The 26,264-nt window shown below is 44.9% G+C and overlaps 1 protein-coding gene across 4 annotated transcripts in view; it reads right to left on the minus strand.

The window, feature by feature from the left end:
- Nucleotides 1-11,276, minus strand: part of LOC128902081 (secretory carrier-associated membrane protein 1-like) — a 78,937-nt gene extending 67,661 nt beyond the window's left edge. Inside the window, exons 1-2 of one of the 4 annotated variants that reach the window (XM_054184435.1) lie at nucleotides 10,872-11,276; nucleotides 9,225-9,338 (exon numbers count right to left, since the gene is read on the minus strand). Coding sequence is in view for 1 of the 4 variants with exons in the window: in XM_054184432.1 (XP_054040407.1) it covers nucleotides 10,872-10,928 (57 nt within the window). In the remaining 3 variants the exon portion in view is untranslated. The remainder of the gene's footprint in view (nucleotides 1-9,224; nucleotides 9,339-10,871) is intronic. The other 3 variants (XM_054184434.1, XM_054184433.1, XM_054184432.1) reach the window with 3 other exon arrangements.
- Between the last annotated feature and the right edge of the window lie 14,988 nt (nucleotides 11,277-26,264).

The following is a 26,264-nucleotide window of genomic DNA, read 5'->3' on the forward strand; positions in this document are numbered from 1 at the left end:
TCAGTCCAACTGTGCCAGTGAAGGACAACAAATTATAGTTATTCAAATAACTGTGTATCAGACTCATGAGGCAGCCGCTGATCAGCAGCAGATTTCTAAAAAGCAGTAAAGAGTGGTCAAATTCAGAAGATTAGTCTATATTTAGAAATAAGATACACAAACAATGATAAATACCTAATGAAAGACAGCCTTTTTTCTGAGTGTTTTAGAGAAAACCAAGGAAAAGTTTCTTAGGTCTCTTCAGACAGCTATTCTGACATCCTAACACTGACTAATAAGAATGACAGGAAACATATGCTGAGCCAAACAAGCTTACTATATATCAAAAGTCTTACTTCTGTCGCAGACGGAGTGATGCACTTCACTCGCAAGGGAGAGGTAACGACTAGAAATAAGTTGTAGGCTTAAATACACACAGTGATTACAGCAAGAAGCCCTCCATCAGAAGTCTACTCTCCTTTTGAATGAACAGTTGCTATACCCCTGACAAATAATGCTATTGTTTGCAAAAGTAAAAGCAGCTCTGAAAAAAAGAAAAACCAAACAAAAAAAAACACTGTAAGAAAGGCAGGTATTGCTTTTGCAGAGGAGAAAAGCCGTTTCCATCAGAGGTGACATGATAAGGGAATGACTAAGACAAAGAGGCTCCAGCAAAGGCTTGTAGAACATCTCTCATCACACAGACAAAAGGACAAACTGATTCCTACTGGATTAGTGACTAGAAGGGTAGTCAAACACTTAACCAGGGCTAATGACATTGGGCAATTTTTTTTACCAAAAAGGAAAGAAATAAACTAGTCAGATAATCCCTTTAGGTGTAGCATAAAGAGAAGAAGTAAACAGAGGCAGGACATCCGGGAAGGATTTGAGGCGCCTCGGACAGACTGTGAACCCTGGAGTATCCAACCAATGGGAAACAGGGGAGGGAAAATTCAGCCGGGGATTTGGGAATAAAAAGGTGTGTTTCAAGAACTGAAAGTGTGCCTACTTGCTAGGTCACCCGCTCTTGCAAGAATGTTCAAATAAATTGTGCTTCGTATCGTTCACTGCCTGAGCCGTTGTTATTGGATAAGGAACGTTTCTCACAATTTGGGGGCTCGTCTGGGAAGCAAAGTCATCCCCTGCGGGGTTCCTTGTCGCTGAAGGACAGGAAGACGCGTCCTGTTGATTTCAACGGTCTCCTGGATCATCCCCTGGGGCTCCAAAGGGAATCGACTAGGATCCTGAGACTTCGTTAAGCAGCAGACCATATGAACCACAAAGGGAGAAAAATGAAATTAATGCAGAAGGCACAGAGATTACGACCAGGCAACTCCATGCACAGACCAAGGTAAGACAAATCGGACTGTTAAAGTATTGCCTTGGTGGTCGGGGACATTCTAAGAGACTTGGTGTGTGTGAGTGACTGAGACGTACTGCGGTATGAGTGTAGAGTCCGGATCCGCGGTTCTGTAGTCCCGCAAGGGGCACAGCCAGAGAAGGACGAAGTGAAAGGAAGGGGTATAAGAAAAGTCTCTGTATAGAATGGGAAATAAGGATTCTAGGACTAGGGATGGAAAAGGGGATACTAAGAAAGACCCCGGGAACATTCCCCCAGACAGTCCTTTAGGGGAGAATGTTGAGGTTTTGGAATGATTCTTCCTGTACAAGGGATAAAGATAAAAAGAAAATGATACATTATTGTTGTTTTGTTCAGATCACATCCCAGAGGGGCCGGGGTGCGGGCCCGTGGACATCCTGGGGACATCCCTGGGATCTTTGGGGTGTCCCAGGGAGACATGTTTGCATTTGAATTTGTTTGGACCAAAGAACCCATAAGACCTCCTAGTGTATTTTGGCCCAAATTTGCATCTGATGAAGACTGGGTCTGTCAGACTTTAAACATGTCTGTGAATAATAAGGAACCACCCTCATTAGAAGAAGGTGAATATGCTTTTTGCTGGGTCAAGATGAATAGATTCAGGATTCGGGGACGCCCAAATCCATTTTATATGTTCCCAGCCCAGACTGTCAGTGATCTTTCAATCGACAAAGAAGTTGAATCCCCAAAGTGGGACCCCTTAGACTGTTACTTGGGGGCGAGGAAGAGGGGTGAATAACAGGGGAAGAGGACGGGGAAGAGGACTGCCCCGACCACTCCTACCAGCAGCTCAAGGTTCACCGGTAGGGTGTTATCATTGTGGGATTTACAGAATCCCCTAATTTGTTTCGGCAAGTGTTAGAACAAGTGCTTGAACAATTCAGCCCTCCATTGGGAGTAGCCCTGCTTCAGTGTGTGGATGATTATTGGTATTTGGGGAGGAAGAAGGCAGGGTAAAAGAAGCCACGAATGAGTTATTGAACTTTTTGGGACAGCAAGGTTTGAGGGTCTCAAAAAAAAAAAAATTGCAATATGTGGAAACAGAAGTGAAGTACTTGGGACATCTAGTCTGTGAAGGGAGTAGAAAAATAAATCCTATAAATCCTGAGAGGATCAAAGGAATAGTAGACTTACCTCTGCCAAGGACCAAGAGGGAACTGAGAAAATTTTTGGGGCTGACCGGGTGCTGTAGACTGTGGATAGAGGGGTATGCTCAGAAGACTAAAGGACTATATTCCAAACTGTTAGCTGAAGAACCAAATGTATTGGTTTGGACAGAAGAAGAGGAGGATTTAGTAGAAGATTTAAAACAGAGCCTAACCAGAGCTCCAGTTTAAGCCTTACCTTCTTTGGAGAAACCTATTCAACTATTTGTAACTGTAGACAAAGATGCTGCGTTAGGAACTCAAGAGTGGGGGGGATAAGCAGCAGCCAGTGGCCTATTTATCTAAACTCTTAGATCTGGTCTCCCGAGGGCGGCCAGGGGAATGATAGAAGTTAGCACCCCTCACCAAGTCAAAACCATTTTAGCCCAAACCACGGGAAAACGGCTAACCGATTCAAGAATACTGAAGTATGAAGGAATTTTAATTGAAAAGGATGATTTGATTTTAACTACCAGCCCTTGCCTTAACCCAGCGAGCTTTTTGTGGAAAAATAGAGGCAAAGGATGAAGAACTTACACACGAATGCATAGATGTAATTGAGTACCAGACTAAGATATGACCCGACTTAAGGGAAGAACCCCTATCTGGGGGGTCTTCGTTTGTTTGTAGATGGTTCTTCAAGGGTGGCAGGAGGAAAGAGGCGTAATGGATATACGGTGGTGGGTGGAGTGAGCCAACAAGTAAAAGCATCTGAAAAATTACTTAGTGCATGGTCCGCTCAAACATGTGAGATGTATGCCTTAAACCAGGCACTAAAATTAATTGGAGAAAGGGGAAGGAACAATATATACAGACTCTTGTTATGCCTTTGGGGTAGTGCATACCTTTGGTAAAATTTGGGGAGAACGAGGACTAGTAAATAGCAAAGGGAAAGAACTTTTACACTAAGAATTCACAAAGCAGGTGTTAGCTAATATATTAATACCAAGTGAAATAGCAGCTTTACATGTTATAGGCCACCAGAGAGGCAATTCAATTACTGCAAGGGGAAATAGATTAGCGGACAAAGTGGCAAAAGAGGCGGCCTTGGGGCAGGAGAAGCAATGACAGAAGCAGGGGCAGTGGAGAAAGATGGTAAATGGATTCTGCCCGATGGAAGGGAAATGGTCAATAAACAAACTATGAGAGAAATAGTGACAGTGTTACATCAGGGAAGCCATTGGGGAACGCGAGCAATGTGTGATATAGTTTTGCAGCAGTATGGATGTTTTGGCATTTACACAGTAGCGAAGCAAATCTGCGACGGGTGTATTATTTGTAAGAAAATAAATAAGACGACCCTTAGAAAACAACCTTCAGGGGGACGAGAAGCGGGGTTAAGGCCATTCCAAAGTATACAAGTTGATTTTACCGAACTGCCACCCATAGGCAGGTTTAAGTACCTCCTAGTCCTGGTAAATCACCTCACTGGGTGGGTAGAAGCTTATCCTTTAGCCTCTGCAACAGCTGCAGGAGTGATAAGAGTAATGCTAGAGCAAATAATTCCTAGGTATGGAATAGTGGAAAATGTGGATTCAGATCAAGGAAGCCATTTTACCTCCAAGGTGCTACAGGGAGTGATGGAAAGTTTAGGGATAACATGGGATTATCACACTCCCTGGCACCCCCCATCATCCGGAAAGGTTGAAAGAATGAATCAAACCATTAAGAGGCAACTATCTAAATTAGTTCTTGAGACAAAATTGCCATGGATCAAGTGCTTACCAATAGCACTATTAAGAATCCGGACCTCCCTTAGAAAGGATACTGGTCTCTCACCTTATGAAATGCTTTTTGGACTACCTTACACTGGAGGTAGGGAAGGTGTGCCCACATTTGAAACCAAGGACATGTTCCTTAAGAAATATACACGGGGGCTGTCGTCTTCTCTCGCTTTCCTCAGAGCTAAAGGCCTTCTTGCTCAAACTCCGCCGTTGGAATTTGTCGTCCATCCGTATAAACCAGGGGACTGGGTACTAGTCAAATCCTGGACAGAGAGTAAGCTCCAACCGGAGTGGGAAGGACCGTTCCAAGTACTCCTCACTACTGAAACCGCAGTAAGGACAGCAGAAAAAGGATGGACTCACTACACTCGGCTAAAAGGAGCAGTTGAACCCCCACCAACAGATCCGGTAGAACAGTGGACTGTACATTCTACTGACAGCCCGCTGTGAGTAACCCTAAAGAGACAATGAGCCGTGGGTTGGGGCGGGATGATCCAGTCGGGAGATATAAATCTGTGTACGCCATGAATTTTAAGAAGCATTTTGCGATGATACTGGTCATAGGGGCGGTGTTGTGCTTCCCACTAGGAAGCTGGAGTGTACGCCTAGATCACATACGAAGTGCACACCCAGATTACCCGGTTAGACCTACCATAAATATCACTAAAGGAAATACCCCACAGACTGTACGCTTTGATGCCTGTCAAGTACTGAAGTGTGGGAATCTAGAGGCCCAAAGATGGTTGAGTGGTGAAAACAAGTACCTGTGCCCAGAAATTTGGAGGGTCGCAGAGGGATATCACGAGGCTGCACCTTGTGACCGATGGAGTGAAGTGCGGTGGACCACCCAAATTGGAGGGTGGACCGTTGATGACAAGTGGATCAAGTCGTCTTATTATTACCCCTCATTTTTACAAAGGATCACCTTCCCCAGAGTGTGGCCTTTTAGAATGTAATCCCCTGTTGATAACTATAACCCAGGGGGATGATACGGCTAACCTAATATATGGAATAGGAGCAGATGTGTCTGGAAGAGATCCAAGGGGAAGATTTAGAATAGCTAAAATTCACAGTTTTAATAGATTACAGTGCATTTACAGTGCTGATGAAGTGTACTCTCTAAAGCTAACTAGCATGCAGGACAGCTAAAGGACATTTCCAACATCATGATGTTCAGCATTAAGTTATGCAAGATTTGGGGAATTTATAAATTTTGAAGTCATGAAGGGAAAACAGATTAAATCAGAAAAATATTTGTATTTTACGTCCTTTACTAATTTAAAGACAGACAACTTCATTGGGTATATTTTATAGTCATATAAAAGAATTAAAACTAAGTTATGCATACAGGCACACAACAAAACTTTTTAATTCTAAAGCACAAATACTGCAGAAATACTTCAAGTAATTAGAGTCCTGATCCTTAAAAATAATTAAGACTTCTCTTCCTTGATATAAATTTCTATCACTTCAGCTTTACTTGAACAATAGCAGTCAAGGTATAGATTCTGCTGACACACAAGGTAGCAGTGTCATCAGTGCACTATTAGCTTCAGATCTCCAGCTTGTACTTCCCACCAAACCAAACAGAAGATTAATTTGTGCTCATGCGAGTCAGATTAAATATAATATCCAAATTATAACTGGAACTACCTCTGTAGTAAAGTTCTAATGTATACTTAGCTCTAATGACTCAAGTAATCCTGTGACCTCAGTGTGAGCAATTCAGGTGCCTAATGCCATTTTTAGATATCTTAAGAGTACCTCAAACATCCACACAAGAATGGCAGTCATGACAGAACTACAGAAGACCCATGTCTTTTTTGGAGCAACAACTCAAAACTAACCACTGTTTGTGTACCTAATCCCACCCAAAGAAACTATTCATATAATTAACATTACATACATTTGAGGGTTTCCATGATCATGTCCTTTCCACACTGTACTCTAAAAAAGACGGACATAGGGCATTCTGTTCAAATCTTCATATATATCACTTAGTGGTTTGGTTTTTTAACTGAAGGTCACCATTCACATTTAAACACAAATCTATTTTAGTTTTTAGTCCTACCATAATTTCTACAGTATCAAATACCTGCACCTGCTCAGAGCTCCAATCACATCAGAGGAACCAACCCAAGAGAATTCATCACAGAACCCACTTTTTAAAGTCCCAATTCCACAGTCACTCAGAAGTAACAGTTTCATATGTTTGGATGACTGTAACAACCAGCCCTACAAAACTTTTACAGTCTGTCAGCCGAGCCAAAGGCCTGTGAAATTCATAAATACACTTAAAAAAAGATTAATTTCTTCTCTTAGTAGTAATATCATTCACTTATAAAAGAAAAAAAACCTAACACATTTTTAGAGTAGATGAATTACTGAATTGTTTCAGTCAGTGAAACTTACATTGGATATCAAGAGACTGAAGTTTCAGAACCTCTGTATCATCTTCCAAGATGGAAGACTACAACTATCCCTTGTTCTATGACTTAAAAAATAATAAAAAAAACAACAAAGAAGATGCACACACACACACCCCCCAAGGAGACAGATACACAGGAAGATGTTTAAGCTGATTTTAGAAATTTGCCTTTGTAAATTTATTTCATACTGTTTTTGTCTATTCAAGAATAAACTGTCAGGGCCTTAAGGATGCTCAAATCCCTCCTAGGTGGTCAGACCCACCTCATCACTAAGGACTTGCCTGGTCATCATGGGACTGTTGGCTGACCCTAGTTACTTTTGCTAGGCCTGATCCTGACCCGGACTTGACTCTCTAACTTGGGCTTGGATCTGCCTTCTCACTATGGACTTGTCTAACACTCTGGACTCATGGCTGAATGTAGTTACCATCACTGGACCTGCTCTGCTAACCCTTGCTTGGATGCTGTGGGACTGCACTGTTTATCAGGGAGAACTTTACCAAGTGTGAATTCATGCCCACAAGCTGTGACAAGTGTTTCTCAGTAAGAGGAATAAAAAAAAAAAAAGCTTGCATTATTAGCCTACTTCCATCTGTGATACTTGAGGTTACACCAAATATGTATTTCTTCACAATGCTACTATATTAAATTATAGCAGGATTATCATGTCTTCATTTGAATGGTACATGGATGTATTTTCTTCCGCACAACTTTAATGTGCTCAAAAGCTTTTTAACTTTAGAATGTTACTTATCTGTTTGTTTCATTACCTCTTGTCTTTCAAACCAAAACATATCTTGGTTTGGTTGGTACACCATCCAGGAGATGGCTATTTACAGAGGAATACTATGACTTCAAAAGCATATCAGCCTTTGGCCCACATAAAAAAAAGCTGAGGTTAAATAGCCACTGTCTAAAAAAAAAAATTCAGTGTTTTACAATCAATCCAAGCAAGCAAATACTTGAAACAAGAAATCCTATTTTACAAACTAAATTCCTTTTCTTCCAGGAGATAGCAAAGCAGAAACATAATTTATTTTTAGATTTCCAAAAGAAATAGCTACCCGAAATACTGAGCAAACTAGATGTTTCTGCTTTACCTTTATCTTCTCAGAGGACATATTTTTTGATTCAATATCAGGTAAGAATCTCTGCTGTAATCTTTTTATTAAAAGGCATGAGAATAGTCACAGGAAACCTCACAAGTAGATCACAAACAATTAGTAAAACCAAAATATTTAAGAAAAAGCAGGATCTATCTTTAGACCTTGGCAATACCTCTTCCGTGTGATGCCCCCCCTCTCCTTTCTCTGTCATACCAGCGTGTGATTTTATACAAGCACAGGAAGTGGCTTCAGAGGTAAGGAAAATAAATAATCTCATCATACATAAAATTATCAAGCACAAATAAAAATATGAATACATTTGAATAAGGTGTTCAGTCGAACATGACTTAGGTTGTCAGGGTCCATCTGGAAATACTGGTTCTATGTCAAACAAAACTGAAATGCAGACACACATTAATACCCACTAATTTCAAATTTGTAATGCTAACAGCATGACAATCGATGTTTGGCTTATACATGAGGCCTTCTACCCCTTCAAGTAAATGTGTGGATGAGTAAAGGTAGAGTGGGACGAGACAGAAGTCACCAGAAATTGAAAGTAGTAAAAAAGGTCCTCCAAAAAAAAGGAAAGCATACAGCTTTCCTAAAACAACTTCTACAAGTAAAAGAAATCCAGAACCATGTTTAACAGTGAACTTCAAGTTATGGAGAAGTCATTATAGAGTCCTTTTATCATGATGCATTGCAGATGAGAACAAGAACGTGGATTATGCCTGACAGGTAAAATATAAGTCATTCCCTGATGAGAAACTGGAATAAACTATTGCACTTTAAGCAATGTCTTCAAACGGTAAGTATGGTCAAGGTAGGTCCCTAGCTTAGGTCACAGAAACACTACATAGGACAAGTTACCTGGGCTGATGAGCCATGCAGGGGCAACTATACTGCTTCCAATACTCCTAACAACTCCATATATAGAGTCTATATATATATGTCTATATATCTATACACAATAAGTTTTGCTATATGTTATTTTCATCACTATTACAAAAAACAAAGAAAAGCATCACATACTTTTGTTGCTAAAGACATATTCTAGAACAATGACACCTTTTCAGTACTTGGTGCCAAAAGGTATTTAAAAGAACAGTGTTCACTGCCATTGGTGCCAGTCCAAACTATTGTTGGTGGCAACCTCAACACCAGGGCTGCTGTTCATCTAGAAGGTCATTGCACTATGTAAAACACAAAGAAAAAAAACAAAAAAACCACAGTGTCTAGCCTTGTTACATCCCAGTCCGACTACATCAGGCCCAGGAGAGGTTCGCAATGATTCCAAGTGTGAAATTAAGATGCAAACAAGGTCAGATGCTGCTCACTGCAGGTTTATTGTTATTCCCCAGCAAAAGTCACTAAGACAAGCGATAGACTAAAGGCAGAAGTAGAGGAAAGGCAGAAAAGAGAAGCAGTATTATGGAGCGTAGCAAGAGTATAGTCACCACCACAGGCCCGACGACGTCTCAGCGGTCCTCCGGAAGTTCAGCAGCATCCCGTTGATCCATGGTTGATGGTGGTGGGGGTCTCGGTCACGATTCCCAAATTGTGGTGGGTTGCTGTGCCAGTAGTTATAGTTCAGGTAGCCCAGGTCAGTCCATAGCTTGACCAGTCAGTGCAATGGTGGCCTTTGCCCAGCTAATTATCATCAAACCAGGACACACAGTTGCTGTATAAGCTTTTCCTGCCCCCTTGCTGCTTGGGCAGCACTTGGCACAGTCATTGTGCTTCAACAGTTTCTGAGTTAACAACAGAAGCTCCAATGGACCCCGGGCTAGGCAGGGTCTGGCCACTCTGATAGCCAGAGGCCTACACCCTTTCCAGCTGGGGGGAGCAACACACCCTCCTCAGCTGATGGCAATCTTGGGTGGTGACTGGCAAGCAAGAGGATGGTCTGCAGAAGGTGCTAAATAGATACAAGCAAGCTTCTTATCAGTCTGCAGGCCTGCCATCAATTTGCAGAAGCTTAAGCAAGCTTTGAGACAATTATTTTAAAGTTCCAGTCTTTCACAAGCCTAAAGAATACACTCTACTAAATTTTATGACCATAAAAACTAAAATAGTGTTTCGGACAGACTCCAATGAATAACTGTCAGTAACACTATGCTTCCAGCAGCTACCTGCACAAAAGTATGCTTGAAGTGCGACAGCTCAATTTTTAAAAGGCTTAGTTATTCCAGCTGACATCCTAAACTCACTGCCATATAGTACGTGTGTGTTTTAAAGCATCAGCATGAAATAAAAGCAAGGCACAAAAAAATTCGGTAAGATTATTAAAGTAGCTCAATAAATTAGTTGAACTAGATTCAGATAGCAAAGAAAGAACTGATAAGAAGGGGAAGCATCCAAGGAGGTCAGCTCATCTTGACAGCTGAAGCCAGAACAGGGGGTAAAGAAACAAGTCTCAACTTGTTGTGACAGGTCACTAATGCAAAAACTAAAAGCTTTAGAATACGTTACAACACAGCATTTTGAGATGCAGGGTAGAACTTATGCCTAGCTATCAGTACCCCGCACGCTTCAGAAATAACGTAAAGAAGCAGGTAAGCTTGATGGGAGCTGGGAGAAGGCAAGAGAGAAAAAAGGGGGTAGATTCACTAAACTTAACTATCTGAGTCAGTCAAACAGAAGAAAAAAAAAATGTTGTAGCATTATGCACACATACACTAAGTTACCGCCAAAATCGAGAGACTTTTCCCCCCCCCCCTTCAAAATAATGCATCCGAAACGCAATTTGGGTTCTTTTAACAACAGAAGGCAAGACGAAACACAGAAACCTGAACTTATGAAACAGCTGTGCCCATTTCTAGGGCTTACAACAGCGCTGCTTATCCTACAAGCCCCCCAGAGCCGTTTTGTCCCAAGCCCCGCGGAAGGCAGACACCTCCGTCTCTGCCGATCAGCGCCCCCCAGCCTTCCCGAGGCCAGCGCTGGCCCTTCCCCACCTCCCGCAGCCAGGAGCGGCCCCCCCGCACGCAGCGGGGTCGGTGCCTCTTCCTCCCCCCCGGGACGCCCGCGGTTCCGCGCAGCTCGCTCTGCCCCAGCCACGGCACCGAGGAAGGCTCGCGGCCCGCCGCCGCCCGCAGGCTCACCTTGAAGGGGTTGTTGAGGCCCGGATCGGCGAAGGGGTTGCTGTCGAAATCCGACATGGCAGGGGCAGACGGGCACTACGATCACCGAGCGGCGGCTCTTCTCCTGCAGCACCCCCCCACACACTCGCCAGCTCGCGAGCTGACCCCGCTGCTATCACCAGCCGCAGTGACCGGACCAGTAACGCGCCCACGACGAGCCACGAAGCGCCAACCACCCAAAATGGCTGCCTCGGAAGTGAGGTTGAGGGGTGGAACGGCCCTAGAAGGGAAAAAGAACGTCCACTCCTAGGGCGAGCAGGGCTTGGAAGAGCCCATTCCCGGGGTGGGGAGGGAGAGCTGGAAGAGCCCATTCCCGGGGGGTAGGGCTGTAAGGTTGGAGACCTGCTGTGGTGAGGGCTGTTTGGTGCCCCTCACCCTCGCCGCACCGCCTGAGCTGATGGGGGGCAATGGGGGGGCTCTGTCCCGCCGCTCTCTCTTGTTGTCACCGAAATCGGGAATAAACTTCTTAACACCAATGTAGTCTTAAGAAGCAGGCATTCTTTTATTCAGCACCAGGGACATGGGGGATCTCTCCACCTAACATGTCCACCGAATGCGAGATTCACAGAGACTTATATCCATACAGAATATGCATGGTCATTACATTTCCCAGCACTCATTGCCATATACACTACATTTCCAGAACTCATATCCATATTCATTACATTTCCAGAACTCATTTCCATATTCACATCACCTTGGCACATGTGCATTAAGTCTGTTAGGGGCTTCGTGGTAGGTTTTGGGTGGTTCCTAGTGGTGCACGGTGGCTGGTTTGAGCTGATAATAGAGGAATCTCTTTGTGTGGATTGGGGAAGATAAATGCAGAAGCTTTTGCAACTCCCCCATTCATTTTGTAAGGTTGTTATCGGTCCTGTAATAAATAGAATCATGTTTGTTAATCAAATCAGGCTTTCTTAAAGGCTGGTGAAAAATTACAATGTTTCGACTCTTCACATACTTAAATCGCAGGCATCCAGCGTGTTATCTGGTGCACTTTGACACCTCAAGGCCTAAATCACAGGCATCCAGTGTGCTGTCTGGTGCACTTTGACACCTCAAGGCCTAAATCACAGGCATCTGGTGTGCTTTAACACTTCAAAGGGAAGAGCTAAGTTGTGTGATAAGCTGAAAAGAGTCTCCCCAAGGACACTGATAAAGATGAGGAGCCTTCAGCCTCACGACCACCAGGAGGCGGGACAAGACTGACCCCCTAGCAACACGTCGCTCAGACACAGAATATACCAGGATTGACACATATACGGGAACCAGAAGAGTATATAATCAACTACTTTCGGGGAGTGGGTGTGCGCCATTGGCAGAGCAAAGACTCCCCGGCCGCCCAGCGCTGTTTTGCTTGCTGCCGCTTGCTTAATAAACTAATTTGATTAATTGGACTGGTTCCTGTAAATTATTGGGCCACAATCTATAACAGGTCCTTCCAGTCTCTTTGAGGATGTGGTATTCTTCACTGTTTGTTCTTCACAAGGAGTTACATTAATCTATTTACCAGACTCTCAGTCCCTGGTGGTAACATCGTCAGCACCAGCCCGTAGCTTCCTGCCTATGGCAGGCCCAGCGTGGGAGCCAGGGAAGCATGGGCATATGTTGCCAACAGCCATGGCAGAAGTAGGATACCTCCCCTCAGAGAACGGCACCTGTCCAGGCAGCTCCGAGCCACCGGCTCGGCTAGGGTAGCCCCCATTTGGTAACCCTCTCTTGGGGCTACTCGGTACCATGCAGATGGTACCCAAAGGGAGGAGGTGCACGGCCTCTCCTTTCCTCTATCCCTGCCCCTCAGAAAGGGGCAGGACAACCTGTCTTGTCTGGAAAGCAAAATGCACATGTGAAGGTGACAAGAAAGCCTTCATATTTGAGGCTTATTTGGTAAAACATAAGTTTACTTGATGATAAATAGCATGCCAATCATACAGCTTCTTAGATGTCTTGTACAAAGGTTCAACAAGTGTAGGAATGTATCTGAGAGAAAATGGCCATGTGAGCCAGCCTCCCTACTGTGATAGATTAGATTAAGGGCAAAACAGGTGGTAGAAGATGGAATTAGTACGTGGGAAAAACGGGAACTGAGAAGGTAGAAAACATGTTGTGCTAATGACTAAGCAATTTACTATGTGAATTCTTGTAACCAACCTGATGTGTGAACGAACCGCATGGACAGCGCGTGGACAGTGTAACTAGCTAATCAGAAATAAGCGAGTGGCGTGTACGGCTACAACACAGGGTATAAAAGATGATGATCTGTGCTTAATAAACGGCTTCTGTTGATTCACATTGGATCGTCTGGAGTCCAGTTATTTCTCCTCAGATGGTGACCCCGACGTGATACCGATCGGCGCTTGGCTTGAGCAACGGAACACGAGGGACGGAAGACCCAGAAGGAGATCCACCGGCTGGAGGACGGCTCAGCTGGACTGAGACCGGGTGGATTGGGCGGCAATCCGGAATAGAGGAAACAGACGACGTGGCCACGGACACCCAGAGAGAGGTGAGCAGCCGGGGCAGGAGATGGTGGCAACAAGTAACAAAAGAAGAAGGGGCTGTATTAAGACTTCTCCTGCATATCCTCTCTAAGAGAGGGGTGAAATACGATGAGCGTATGCTCCGAAGGTTGTTAACCTGGTGCAGAGAGAACGGATTCGCACCAGAGCCCCAGACAGCTTTTAAACCAGAAATATGGGAGGCTGTTGGGAAAAAACTGTGGGAAGTGATAAGTAAAGGAGACAAAGAGGCATCACCGTTAGCGACGACATGGTGGTTGGTGTTATCGACCTTACAAGATATGAAGGCGGAGCGAGCCACAGCAGCCGGGGCTTTTGCAGCATTACAACCCACGGGAGGGGGATCGAACAGGCCAGGTCCGAAGGTCTGGGACGATCCCCTGCTGATCCCCTCTGCTCCACCTGAGGCCGAGGGAGGAGGCAGAATGTCAGCAGAGAAGGACAGAGCCGGAGCTGTTTGCTCCTGCCATTGCCCACCCCCACCCCCACGCCCCCTCCCCTCCCCAGTCGTCTCCCTGAGATAGAAGTGCTGGTTTTGTATGTCTGCTGTGTAAGTGTGTGCGGGCGCCAGCTTATACCTGCTGATCAGCATGTGTGCTACTGTTTGCTTTTTGTTGTGTGCAGTGTCGTTAGGTGACTCCCCTTGAGCAGATGTTCTGCCCGGTGTGGTACTGTTCTCGTACGCGACTAGGGCTGACACTCTGTCAAGTGAAGAAGTTTGTATATACACAGTGTTTAGACGTAAGGCGAGCACGCCCCAGGTAGATACACCAGGATGGGCTGTAGAACCGATGGAAGTCCTGAAATATTGGGGGAGTTTTCACCAGCCGACACGTTTACACTCTCGGGAACGGCTCGTCCGTGCAGGGCGTATCGCTGGTTGTTTGTTGTCTGTCTAGAAGGTCATGGTTGATTGGGAAAAGGAGTTGAGCCAAAATCTATAGGATGCTCTGTAGGAAAATGAGAAACTTAAGGAAAAATGAGAAACTGAGCTCTTGTTGCAAAGGCAGACTTTTATGTCAGTCGTAAGTGATGGAAGGAAAAAAAAAAAGAAAAAAAAGAAAAAAAAAAGAAAAAAGAAAAAAAAGAAAAAAGAAAGAAAAAGAAAAAAGAAAAAAAGAAAAAAGAAAAAAGAAAAAAAGAAAAAAAGAAAAAAAAAGAAGAAAAAAAAGAAACCAAACAGGAACAATTAGATGGGAAATGTGCCACGTTAGCACAAAAGTGTGCCATACGCACTACGAGAAAGCATCAGAAAATGAGAAATAGGACACCTGATTCAAAGCAGTACCATAGAGAGATGTTTTTGGGTTTTTCCTATATGTGTCTATGTTATTGCATGCCTTAGTAGATTGCTCTGTGTTATACCCTGCGAGACTAAAATGAACCCCAGCAGAAGCGGTCTCTTGAGCAAGGGGGTGGAATATGGGAAAGCAACGGAAGATCGGTGAGGAGGACTGTAAATACACTCAAGGGACTCGCACCTGGGTGCTGGAAAACACATATATCACACCAATTGTTATTCAGTCTCGGGTGCTGGCAAGAAAAACATTTGGATGACATAAGCCTGTAATGGACTCAGGGACACCTTATCCAGCTGCTTGAGAATCTTGGCCTGTTGTGGAAGATCAAAGCACAGTACCAGCAAGAACAGGGAGTCCGCATGCGCTCTTGCTAACAAGGACTCTTTTGCTGCCAAGGATTCGTGATAACAAGGACTCTCTTGCTGCCAAGGATAAGTTTAACAATGCTACTAGTACCGCTATTTCTGAGGTATTGCTAGATGTAGATAGTATTCGATATGCGACGCTGCAAAACAGAGCTGCTACTGATTTTTTGCTTTCAGCTCACAGACATGGTTGTCAAGATTTTAAAGGACTGTGTTGTATGAATCTAAGTGACCACTCCAAATCCATCCATGCCCAGCTGCAGGAACTGCACCGACCGAACCAGCAACTTGTGGAGACCACTGGGTGAAATCTCTTTGCTGGATGGACTTGGGGGTGGGGTTGGTTGAAGCAAATTATACTCATCGCCTGTGTGGAAGGAATTTGTCTGTTATGTTGAGTATGCTGTTTGCCGTGTTTAATAAGCATTATACGATCAGCTGTAGATGCCGCTTTGCATCGTACCCTTGTACGAGTTGCAGAATATGTTGCTCTAAAAACTATGTGTGTATCCATGAGAACCTGACCTTCACAGAAGAAGATAACAAGAAGGGATTACAACAATGTAGTCACGTATCAGACAGCCGCTGTTGGCAAAGCTGGATCATGAGTTTGGTGAGACTCGCTGCATACGCTGGCCATGCGTGCAGCGACTCTAGCCTGTACTTCTCCACTCAATCCAGTGCAGGATATAGGGGGGCTGTCTCGGGTCAGGGAGGGGGAGAGAGACATGAGCGAGGGGGAGAGAGACATGAGCACACTTTGAAGATACAGGGGATGCCCTGAAGCACTGTGTCTGCCCCCGCCCCCCCCCCCCCCCATAAGTTCTATCTTCATTAACCCCAACAGCTCAGAAGGCATTACAGCATGTTGCAAGATAAGATATAGTCTACTACTGCTGCAAGACGCATTGAACACCTTCCTACAAGAATTTCAACTTTATGCCCTGATAGGACAGTGGGATGATGCACTCGCAAAGAGCCTGACTGCATTAGAGTGGGTATTTTTGCCACATACCTTTTCAAAACCAGTAACTATGATGATTGAAATGTTACCACGATTGTTTTTCCAGGGTCGTTTGTGCTGTCAGCAGCTTTCTGGAATGGATCCAAGCCACATACATGTCCCCATCAAAAAGGATGACCTTGACCCTTGGTTAATACAAAGTCTTATCCTACAAATTGCCTTAGTACATTATATTGGGCAAATAAATTATTCTTTCCCCTAGCACAGACTATTACAGTCACTTTCACAGTCAGCAGCTGGCTCCTCTGCCATCATTTGCAGGGGTAACCCGCGAGGGCTTACACCTGATGAACTTTGGCAATCCGATGTTACACGCATTATGGAATTTGGACATGTTTCAGTTGATTTGTTTTCTCACTTTGTTGTAGCTACTGCTCATACAGGAGAGAAGGCTCGTGATGTTATTCGACATTGGTTGCAATGTATTGCAGTCATGGGAGTACCGAAAACTATAAAAACTGATAATGGACCAGCTTATGTGTCCACTAAAGTACAGGCCTTTTTTTTTTTTACAGATATGGGGTATTAAACATGTCACCAGTATTCCTCATTCCCCAACTGGGCAAGCAATTGTGGAGCATATGCATCATACTTTAGAAACCATGCTTGCTAAACAAAAAAGGGGGAATCCCGTAGGTATGACACCTCAAGAGTGAGTGTATAAAGCAACTCATGTTTTAAATTTTCTAAACATGTCTTCTTTGTCATCCACAGCAGTAGAGTGACATTTCGGAAGAACTGTTGAATGGCCTGAACAACCGAAGGTGTATTATAAGCACCTTAAATCAGGGTGCATGCTAACCACAGATAATACTGCAACAAATAGAAGTTGTGAGCAAGAAAATTCTGTAATGATTTGTACTTCTCATCCGTATGTTTGCTTCGGCTCAAAATGCAAGTATACAAGAATGTAATCAATCTTATTGTGTAAATTTAATGCGAATAAGGTATAAAACAGCAGTAATACGGATAGGGAATCGGCAAAATGCATTAAAAACACGTCTTTCTCTGTATTGCAATTGGGAGTACAACTCTCGAAGACTTTGTGTTACATCTCTCCCCTGGAATACGTTGCTACATGGCTGAGAAATGGTTAAACACCATCTCCAAGGTGCTTTTGACATGTCGTTGCAACAAAATATTCGTCCTTTACATGATCAGCTAAAAACTCAAATACTAAAGATTCAAGACTTAATGAACCACAATGTATTTGAAATATTACAAAAGGATTTCTCGTGGGTAAATCCAAAGAAATTGGCTTTCTGGGCTAAATTTAGGAATCTGGGTATTTATTGCCTTAGCAGGGTTCTTTTTGATTCTGTTTTTAATTGTGTTTAGTATATAACCATCTAAGAGCGTCACAACGAGTAGAAGCACAAGTCATGGCAACCTTGTTAATAAATGGTCTGGTGTTAAACAAAAAAGGGGGAGATGTGGCAGATCTACGAGCAGAGGCCTGCGTACGGCCAAAGACACAGTGAGCAGAGCACACAGTAACCACAGAGCCAAGAGAACAGTTCATACCTTCGCTCCATCCTGTGACGACCATATAACATTCCCGAATCTCGGACAAAGAACAGGGCTAAGTATTCTTCCTTCGCTAGGAACAGCAACGGCATTAAATACGTTGAATAAGATAGGGTGTTGGGCAAGTAAACAGATAAACCTTACAACTGAAATCATATCTAGCTTGCTTACTGATACTGATAGCATTCGGCATGCTACGTTGCAAAATCGAGCGGCTATTGACTTTTTGCTGTTAGCTCAGGGTCATGGATGTGAAGACTTTGAAGGTATGTGTTGTATGAACCTTTCCGACCACTCATCATCCATTCATAAGCAGTTACGGGAGCTGAAGGATAGCACGTCCAAATTAAAAGTGGTCAAAAATGGTTTCGATGATTGGTTAAGCTCATGGGGTATAATGGGATGGTTATCAGACTTACTAAAGCAAGGGCTCATGCTATTGTTGGTTATATTATTATTGATTATGGTAGCCTCGTGTGTTCTCCGCAAAGTGACTGACATGACAGAAAATGCCATGCATAAGGTCTGGCTGGCTCAAGAAGAAAAAGGGGGTATTGTAGGAATGTGTCTGAGAGAAAATGGCCATGTGAGCCAGCCTCCCTACTATGAGAGATTAGATTAAGAGCAAAACAGGTGGTAGAAGATGGAATTAGTACATGGGAAAAACGGGAACTGAGAAGGTAGAAAACATGTTGTGCTAATGACTAAGCAATTTACTATGCGAATTCTTGTAACCAACCTGATGTGTGAATGAACTGCATGGACAGCGCGTGAACAGTGTAACTAGCTAATCAGAAACAAGCGAGTCGCGTGTACGGCTACAACACAGGGTATAAAAGATGATGATCTGTGCTTAATAAACGGCTTCTGTTGATTCACATTGGATCGTCTGGAGTCCAGTTATTTCTCCTCAGATAGTGGAGGCTAACTGTAGACTATTGTGACCTGAATGAAGTCATGCCACCACTGAGCGCTGCCATGCCAGACATGCTAGAACTGCAGTATGAACTGGAGTCCAAGGCAGCCCAGTGGTATGCCATGATTGATATAGCGAATGCATTCTTCTCAATTCCTTTGGCAGCAGAGTGCAGGCCACAGTTTGCTTTCACTTGGAGGGGCATCCAGTACACTTGGAATCGACTGCCCCAGGGGTGGAAACACAGCCCCACCATTTGCCATGGACTGATCCAGACTGCACTGGAACAGGGTGAAGCTCCAGAACATCTGCAACACATTGATGACATCATCGTATGGGGCAACACAGCAGAAGAAGTTTTTGAGAAAGGGAATAAAATAGTCCGAATCCTTCTGAAAGCTGGTTTTGCCATAAAATGAAGTAAGGTCAAGGGACCTGCGCAGGAGATCCAGTTTTTAGGAATAAAATGGCAAGATGGACGCTGTCAGATCCCAATGGATGTGATCAACTAAATAGCAGCTATGTCTCCACCAACTAGTAAAAAGGAAACACAATCACAGAATCATAGGGTTGGAAGGGACCTCTGGAGATCATCTAGTCCAACCCCCCTGCCAGAGCAGGGTCACCTAGAGCAGGTTGCACAGGAACAGCGTCCAGGCAGGTTTTGAATGTCTCCAGAGATGGAGACTCCACCACCTCTCTGGGCAGCCTGTTCCAGTGCTCTGCCACCCTCAAAGTAAAGAAGTTCCTCCTCATGTTTAGGTGGAACCTCCTATGCTCAAGGTTGTGCCCATTACCTCTTGTCCTGTCACTGGGCACCACTGAAAAGAGCCTGGCCCCATCCTCCTGACACCCACCCTTTAAGTATTTATAAGCATTGATAAGATTCTCCCCTCAGCCGTCTTTTTTCCAGACTGAAGAGACCCAAATCCCTCAGCCTTTCTTCATAAGAGAGGTGTTCCAGTCCCCTCATCATCTTGGTAGCCCTTTGCTGCACCCTCTCCAGCAGTTCCCTGTCCCTCTTGAACTGGGGAGCCCAGCACTGGACACAGTACTCCAGGTGCGGCCTCACCAGGGCAGAGTAGAGGGGGAGGATGACCTCCCTCCACCTGCTGGCCACACTCTTCTTGATGCACCCCAGGATGCCATTGGCCTTCTTGGCCACAAGGGCACATTGCTGGCTCATGGTCATCCTGTTGTCCACCAGGACTCCCAGGTCTCTTTCCACCAAGCTGCTCTCCAGCAGGTCAGCCCCCAACCTGTACTGGTGCAGGGGGTTATTCCTCCCCAGGTGCAGCACCCTACACTTGCCCTTGTTGAGTTTCATAAGGTTCCTCTCTGCCCAACTCTCCAGCCTGTCCAGGTCTCTCTGTATGGTGGCACAGCCTTCTGGTGTGACAGCCACCCCAAGCTTTCTTAGGCATTGTGTGTTTTTGGAAGATGCATATCCCAGATTACAGTCTAGTTGCAAGCCCTCTGTATCAAGTAACCTGGAAGAAGAATGACTTTAAATGGAGTCCTGAGCAATGACAAGCTTTTGAACAAATCAAACAGGAAATAGTCCATGCAGTGGCCCTGGGGCCAGTCCGGGCAGGACAAGATGTTAAAAATGTGCTCTACACCGCAGCCGGGGAGAACGGCCCTACCTGGAGCCTCTGGCAGAAAGCACCAGGGGAGACCCGAGGTCGACCCCTAGGGTTTTGGAGTCGGGGATACAGAGGATCCGAAGCCCGCTACACTCCAACAGAAAAAGAGATATTGGCAGCATATGAAGGGGTTCGAGCTGCTTTGGAAGTGGTTGGTACAGAAGCACAGCTCCTCTTAGCACCTCGACTGCCGGTGCTGGGTTGGATGGCCAAAGAAAGGGTCCCCACCACACATCATGCAACCGATGCTACATGGAGTAAGTGGATTGCACTGATCACACAGCGAACTCGAATGGGAAACCCCAGTCGCCCAGGAATTCTGGAAGTGCGGAATAGGCCCCACCATATAATAAACTGCCAGAAAATGAGAAGAAATATGCCCTGTTCACTGATGGGTCCTGCCGGATTGTGGGAAAGCATCGAAAGTGGAAGGCTGCTGTGTGGAGTCCTACACGACGGGTTGCAGAAGCCAGTGAGGGACAGGGTGAATCGAGCCAGTTTGCAGAGGTGAAAGCCATTCAGCTGGCTTTGGACATTGCCGAGCGAGAAAAATGGCCAGTACTTGATCTCTACACTGACTCATGGATGGCGGCAAATGCTCTGTGGGGGTGGTTACAGCAGTGGAAGCAGGGCAATTGGCAGCGCAGAGCCAAACCCATCTGGGCTGCTGAGCTATGGCAAGATATTGTTGCCCGGATAGAGAATCTGGTTGTGAAAGTACGCCATGTAGATGCCCACGTACCGAAGAATCGGGCCACGGAGGAACATCAGAACAACCAGCAGGTGGATCGGGCTGCTAGGATTGAAGTGGCTCAGGTGGATCTGGACTGGCAACATAAGGGTGAACTATTCATAGCTCGGTGGGCCCATGACTCCTCAGGCCATCAAGGGAGAGATGCGACATATAGATGGGCTCGTGACCGAGGGGTGGACTTGACCATGGACACTATTGCACAGGGCATCCATGAATGTGAGACATGCGCTGCAATCAAACAAGCCAAGCATTTGAAGCCTCTTTGGTATGGAGGGCGATGGCTGAAATACAAATATGGGGAGGCCTGGCAGATTGATTATATCACACTGCCACAAACCCGTCAAGGCAAGCGCTATGTGCTCACAATGGTGGAAGCAACCACTGGATGGCTGGAAACATACCCTGTGCCCCATGCCACTGCCCGGAACACTATCCTGGGCCTTGAAAAGCAAGTCCTGTGGCGACATGGTACCCCAGAGGGAATTGAGTCGGACAACGGGACTCATTTCCGAAACAGCCTCATAGACACCTGGGCCAAAGAGCATGGTATCGAGTGGGTGTATCACATCCCCTATCACGCACCAGCCTCTGGGAAGATAGAACGATACAATGGACTGTTAAAAACTACACTGAGAGCAATGGGTGGTGGGACTTTCAAACACTGGGATACGCATTTAGCAAAAGCTACCTGGCTAGTTAACACCAGGGGATCTAACAATCGGGCTGGCCCTGCCCAATCAAAACTTCCACGTACTGTAGAAGGGGATAAAGTCCCCGTAGTGCACATGAAGAATATGTCAGGGAAGACAGTCTGGGTTAGTCCTGCCTCAGGGAAAGGCAAACCCATCTGTGGGGTTGCTTTTGCCCAAGGACCTGGGTGCACTTGGTGGGTGTTGCGGAAGGATGGGGAAGTCCGATGTGTACCTCATGGGGATCTGATTTTGGGTGAGAATAGCCAATGAATCAAATTGTGTGTTGTTGATTGCTAAGTAACCCTGTCACTGTATGTCCTCATTACTATAATTGCTACAAGTTTTACTACAGTAAGAATCACCCAAACTAATGACAGATGGACTTTGATGAAAAAAAACAAGTAAAGCACAGCGGTGATGGGATCAGAACTGACCCCAGCAGCTGGTGCCCAGGAACTTAATCAGGATCTACATCTTCAACCCGTGGACTGTGTGCATAAGCCGCGCCGGGTACACCAGTCACAAGCTCCGAAAATACAGCATGCAACAGGCCAGCACCACACAGCATCTCACCTGCCCTGAGAGACTGTTCTAAAGCCATAGATTAAATGAACTCAATGGACATTTTAGAGGGATGGTGCATAGACTAAAGACATTATATCTGTATGAATATATATGTACATATATATATATTGTATATGACAGGGGAAAGTGGTGGCAATTCATTGGAAACTGTAAGATCTGGGCATGACGTCGATGGTATGGAATAAGGGGTGAGTAATGTCCTGGTTCCGATGGGGATAGGGTTAATTCTCCCCAGGCTCTGGCAGGGACAGAGGTATTCCATGCCATGTGAACCATGCCCAGACTGTAGAGCTGTGGGGGGAAGGGGGCAGGAATTCACTGCTTGGGAGCAGGTTGGGGCATCAAGGGTCTGGTTGGTGAGCAGTGTGCTACCAACATACTACAGTTTGTATAACATAGTGGGTTTTAAGGCCTTTAGAATAAAGTATGTAAGTTTAGAAGTTAAGATGTGGTGAGCTTCGTAGTGTATATTCTGCTTGCATAAGTATCAGTAGACACCAGCAAAGGAAGTCTGAGAGACAAAGGAGAGACAAAAGTCTGGCAACATGTGGTTGAGCAAGATAAACATGAGATAAACCGACCCTGAAGATAAGAAGGAAGTTAAGATGAGGAATGGAACCCTGCAGAACTGAAATTTGCACATCAGCAAACAACTCCTTTTAAGGAAAAGCAACATGAAGAGCTGGTCCGAGGTTAAAAAGCAGATAGGGTTGGAAGAGCCAAAACGGCCACCAGGGACCACCAGAGACCATCGACTCAAATCATTAATGTGAGAAATAAGTTCCGGTCCAAATGAAATAGGCTCAGGCAGAATCCTCTGTGAAGCACATTTTTATTCACGTTCTTGCAAGAGCGGGTGACCTAGCAAGTAGGCACACCTTCAGTTCTTGAAACACACCTTTTTATTCCCTAATCCCGGACGAATTTTTCCCTCCCCTGTTTCCCATTGGTTAGGTACTCCAGGGTTCACAGTCTGTCTGAGGCACCTAAAATCCTTCCCGGATGTCCTGCCTCTGTTTACTTCTCCTTATGCTACACCTAAAGGGATTATCTGACTAGTTTATTTCTTTCCTTTTTGGTAAAAGATTGCTCAATGTCATTAGCCCTGGTTAAATGTTTGACTACCCTTCTAGTCACTAATCCAGTAGGAATCAGTTCGTCCTTTTGTCTGTGTGATGAGAGATGTTCTACAAGCCTTTGCTGGAGCCTCTTTGTCTTAGTCATTCCCTTATCATGTCACCTCTGATGGAAACGGCTTTTCTCCTCTGCAAAAGCAATACCTGCCTTTCTTACATTAAGCATGCACGACTGGGAGGAGAATATGTAAATGACTTCTGGGAACTAATTAAGATATGTACGACTTTTTGAGAAATGTAGTGAATATGTAAATATTATGACCGTAAATATGTCTGCTCTGCGTTGCCAGACAGACACACTTTGGAGGAGTAATCCCCGTGTGCCTCCAACGCTGCAGCTTTGCCAGTAAAGAATGCCTGCTTTCGAAGATTTTCAAATCAAGTCTTAGAGAGTTTTATTTGCTGCTTTTTACGGTATCAGGTGGTACCGTAATAATTTTTGTATATTCCTATATCCATGTTATTGTTGTTGTTTTCCTCTTTCCTTTGCTGTTCTGTTAAACTGCCTTTGTCTCAACCCAAGAGTTTTGCCTTTTTCTTCCAATTCTTCCCCGGTGGGGGTGTGTGTGTGTGTGTGTGTCTCGTCCCACTCCCAGTAAAGAGGGAGGGTAAGTGACTTCAGATTCGTAAATTCTCAAGGGCGCAGACTAAGGTGAGATAAATCTCAAGGTCCATATAGAAACAATTATTAGCTTCCCAAAATGGTTAGTATAGGTCTTAACAAGTCCACGATAATTGGTTAGGTATATAACAAATTATGGCAAGTGGTGGGGTATACATTGTGTTACTTAACAACAGGTATAGGACAACTTATGGAAGCGGTACTTAAGGTCATACTTAAGGTCGTTACTTCACAACTCGAACTGTTACTTAACAATTCTAAGAGAAAAGAGAAAGTGAGGGACAGAGAAAGGAAAAGACGAGAAAAAAGACAGAGATAGAGAGATCAACGGTCTTGGTTCCAGCGTCTTTTTCAGGGAATCTTCCCAGGCATAATCTTCTTCTTTCTTGGAAAAATCTTCCCAGGCACGGTCTTCTTTCTTGGGAAGTATCTTCCCAGGCACTATCTTCTTCTTTTGTTTCTTCTTTGTTCCCCTCTCAGGGGCACTTATTTTCCCCTTTTATGTTTGCTGAATTAGCGCGGTCCACCTCCCTTGCCGAGGACAGCCTCGTCTCAGGTTTCTCCCTTCTCCCAGGTGACGTGTAGCATGATTTGGGTGGAGAGACGGGTGCCACAGTCATACATGTTTAGCATGATCTCTATAATCTTCATTAGCATATGCAGGGGTGTGCGCTTTCATATGCATTTCGCGGATAATGAAGCAAAGGTCACTCATCGGACACAATGGCCTTGAGAACTGAGAACTAGCAAGCTCGCCACACGAGTGGCAGAACTATCCTGTCTTCACAAGACAGCTCTCCCACACTTTCAGGTGCCAGAAGTGTTAGCCTTATCAGTTCTTTGAAGGCCAGGCCTGCATTATTTATTTCCTTGCGAGTGTTTGAGGCATTCCACTGAAGGCTTGGAGGGCCTTCTGCCCCTTGTCAGGGAATTTACTGTCCGTCCCTTACAGGGGGGGAGTTTGAGAGAGCAGCCACGTGGTTCTTTGTTGCTGTCTGAGTCTAAACCATGGCATTGTCTCCAGGTCACATTCATTCATGGTGTTATGCAGGCTGTTGATTTTAAGACATACATCTTCCTACAGAGACAACCTGCCAAGCCAAGGCTGTATTTGAACTGGCCCAGCTCGCGGGTCCCCAGGGAGGTTTGCTGGGCTCTGTAACAGGGGTCATGTTCGTCCTCCTCTGCAAATAAGACGCAGCTCCGTGGACTTGAGTGATTTTGGCCCTCCCTATATGTCCTGGTTTGAGATAAAACAAAACCAAATTTCTTTTCAGTAATTCTACTTTTCAGCTAAGCCTCTTCTGACTAACTGAACTCTCTGAAATTAACGGCGTATTATTCAGACAGTAGTCTGCTTCCAGAGTGATAAGACCTGATTGTTTATAATTTATGCCAAGGAAAGGCATGCAGAGAGGCTCTTGCTTATACTTATTGCTATGACAACCAAGGTCAGCTAACTTTGTTATATGCTCCATTGTAGGGTCGGAAGCGGAAAAGCATAGAGGGGTCCCACCTGCAGGGAGGAGTGGACAGGACAGGTGACCCAAAACTGACCAACAGGGTATTCCATCCCATCTGCCCCATGCTCAGTATAAAAGCTGAGGGATCAAAGGGTCAGTCTCTTTTCTTCAATGGCTGACATCCAAGGAGGACCCTGTCTGTTCATCTGCCTTTGATCCTGATCCGTCTGTTCCTGACTCCAGCTCTGGAATCCAGTTCCCATCCAGCTCCCTGAGGGGAGATGCTCTTCCTTCTCTGAAGGGGAGAGAAGTAAAAGAGCATCTGTTCTTCATTTTAGTGCCCAGCCCAAACCACGACACTATACCATGTCTGAAGTGGGCCCAATAGTGCCAGCCACACTCCTATGGCTGCTGGCTAATGACCTATAACTGGCACGTCATCAAAAGGAATATGACACCCTCCCTCACAGATGGTTTTTCTTAAGAGGTATTGGTCACCAACAGTGTCGAGGGTCAGGGCAAGTGACTAACACAGGACAAAAGGTCTATACAGACCTTTCTGAACTGTACTCCACCAAAACTATATTTATTCTTCTTATTTATTCATTGAAGCTATTTTTTTTCTTTCTTAATGATTTAAATGCTCATTCCAGGGAAGTTCTTTCAAACACATACCCAAAGGATTATTTTTCTAGAATCTGACCCCTGAAATGGCTAGCATCAACTAAGTATAAGCATGATGGAAAACAGCCCTTGAACTGTCAGTTGGTTATAATTCTAGGACTGAGCTGCCAGTGCTAATGT

This window comes from Rissa tridactyla, chromosome W, assembly GCF_028500815.1.
Source record: "Rissa tridactyla isolate bRisTri1 chromosome W, bRisTri1.patW.cur.20221130, whole genome shotgun sequence".
Classification (NCBI taxonomy): domain Eukaryota; kingdom Metazoa; phylum Chordata; class Aves; order Charadriiformes; family Laridae; genus Rissa; species Rissa tridactyla.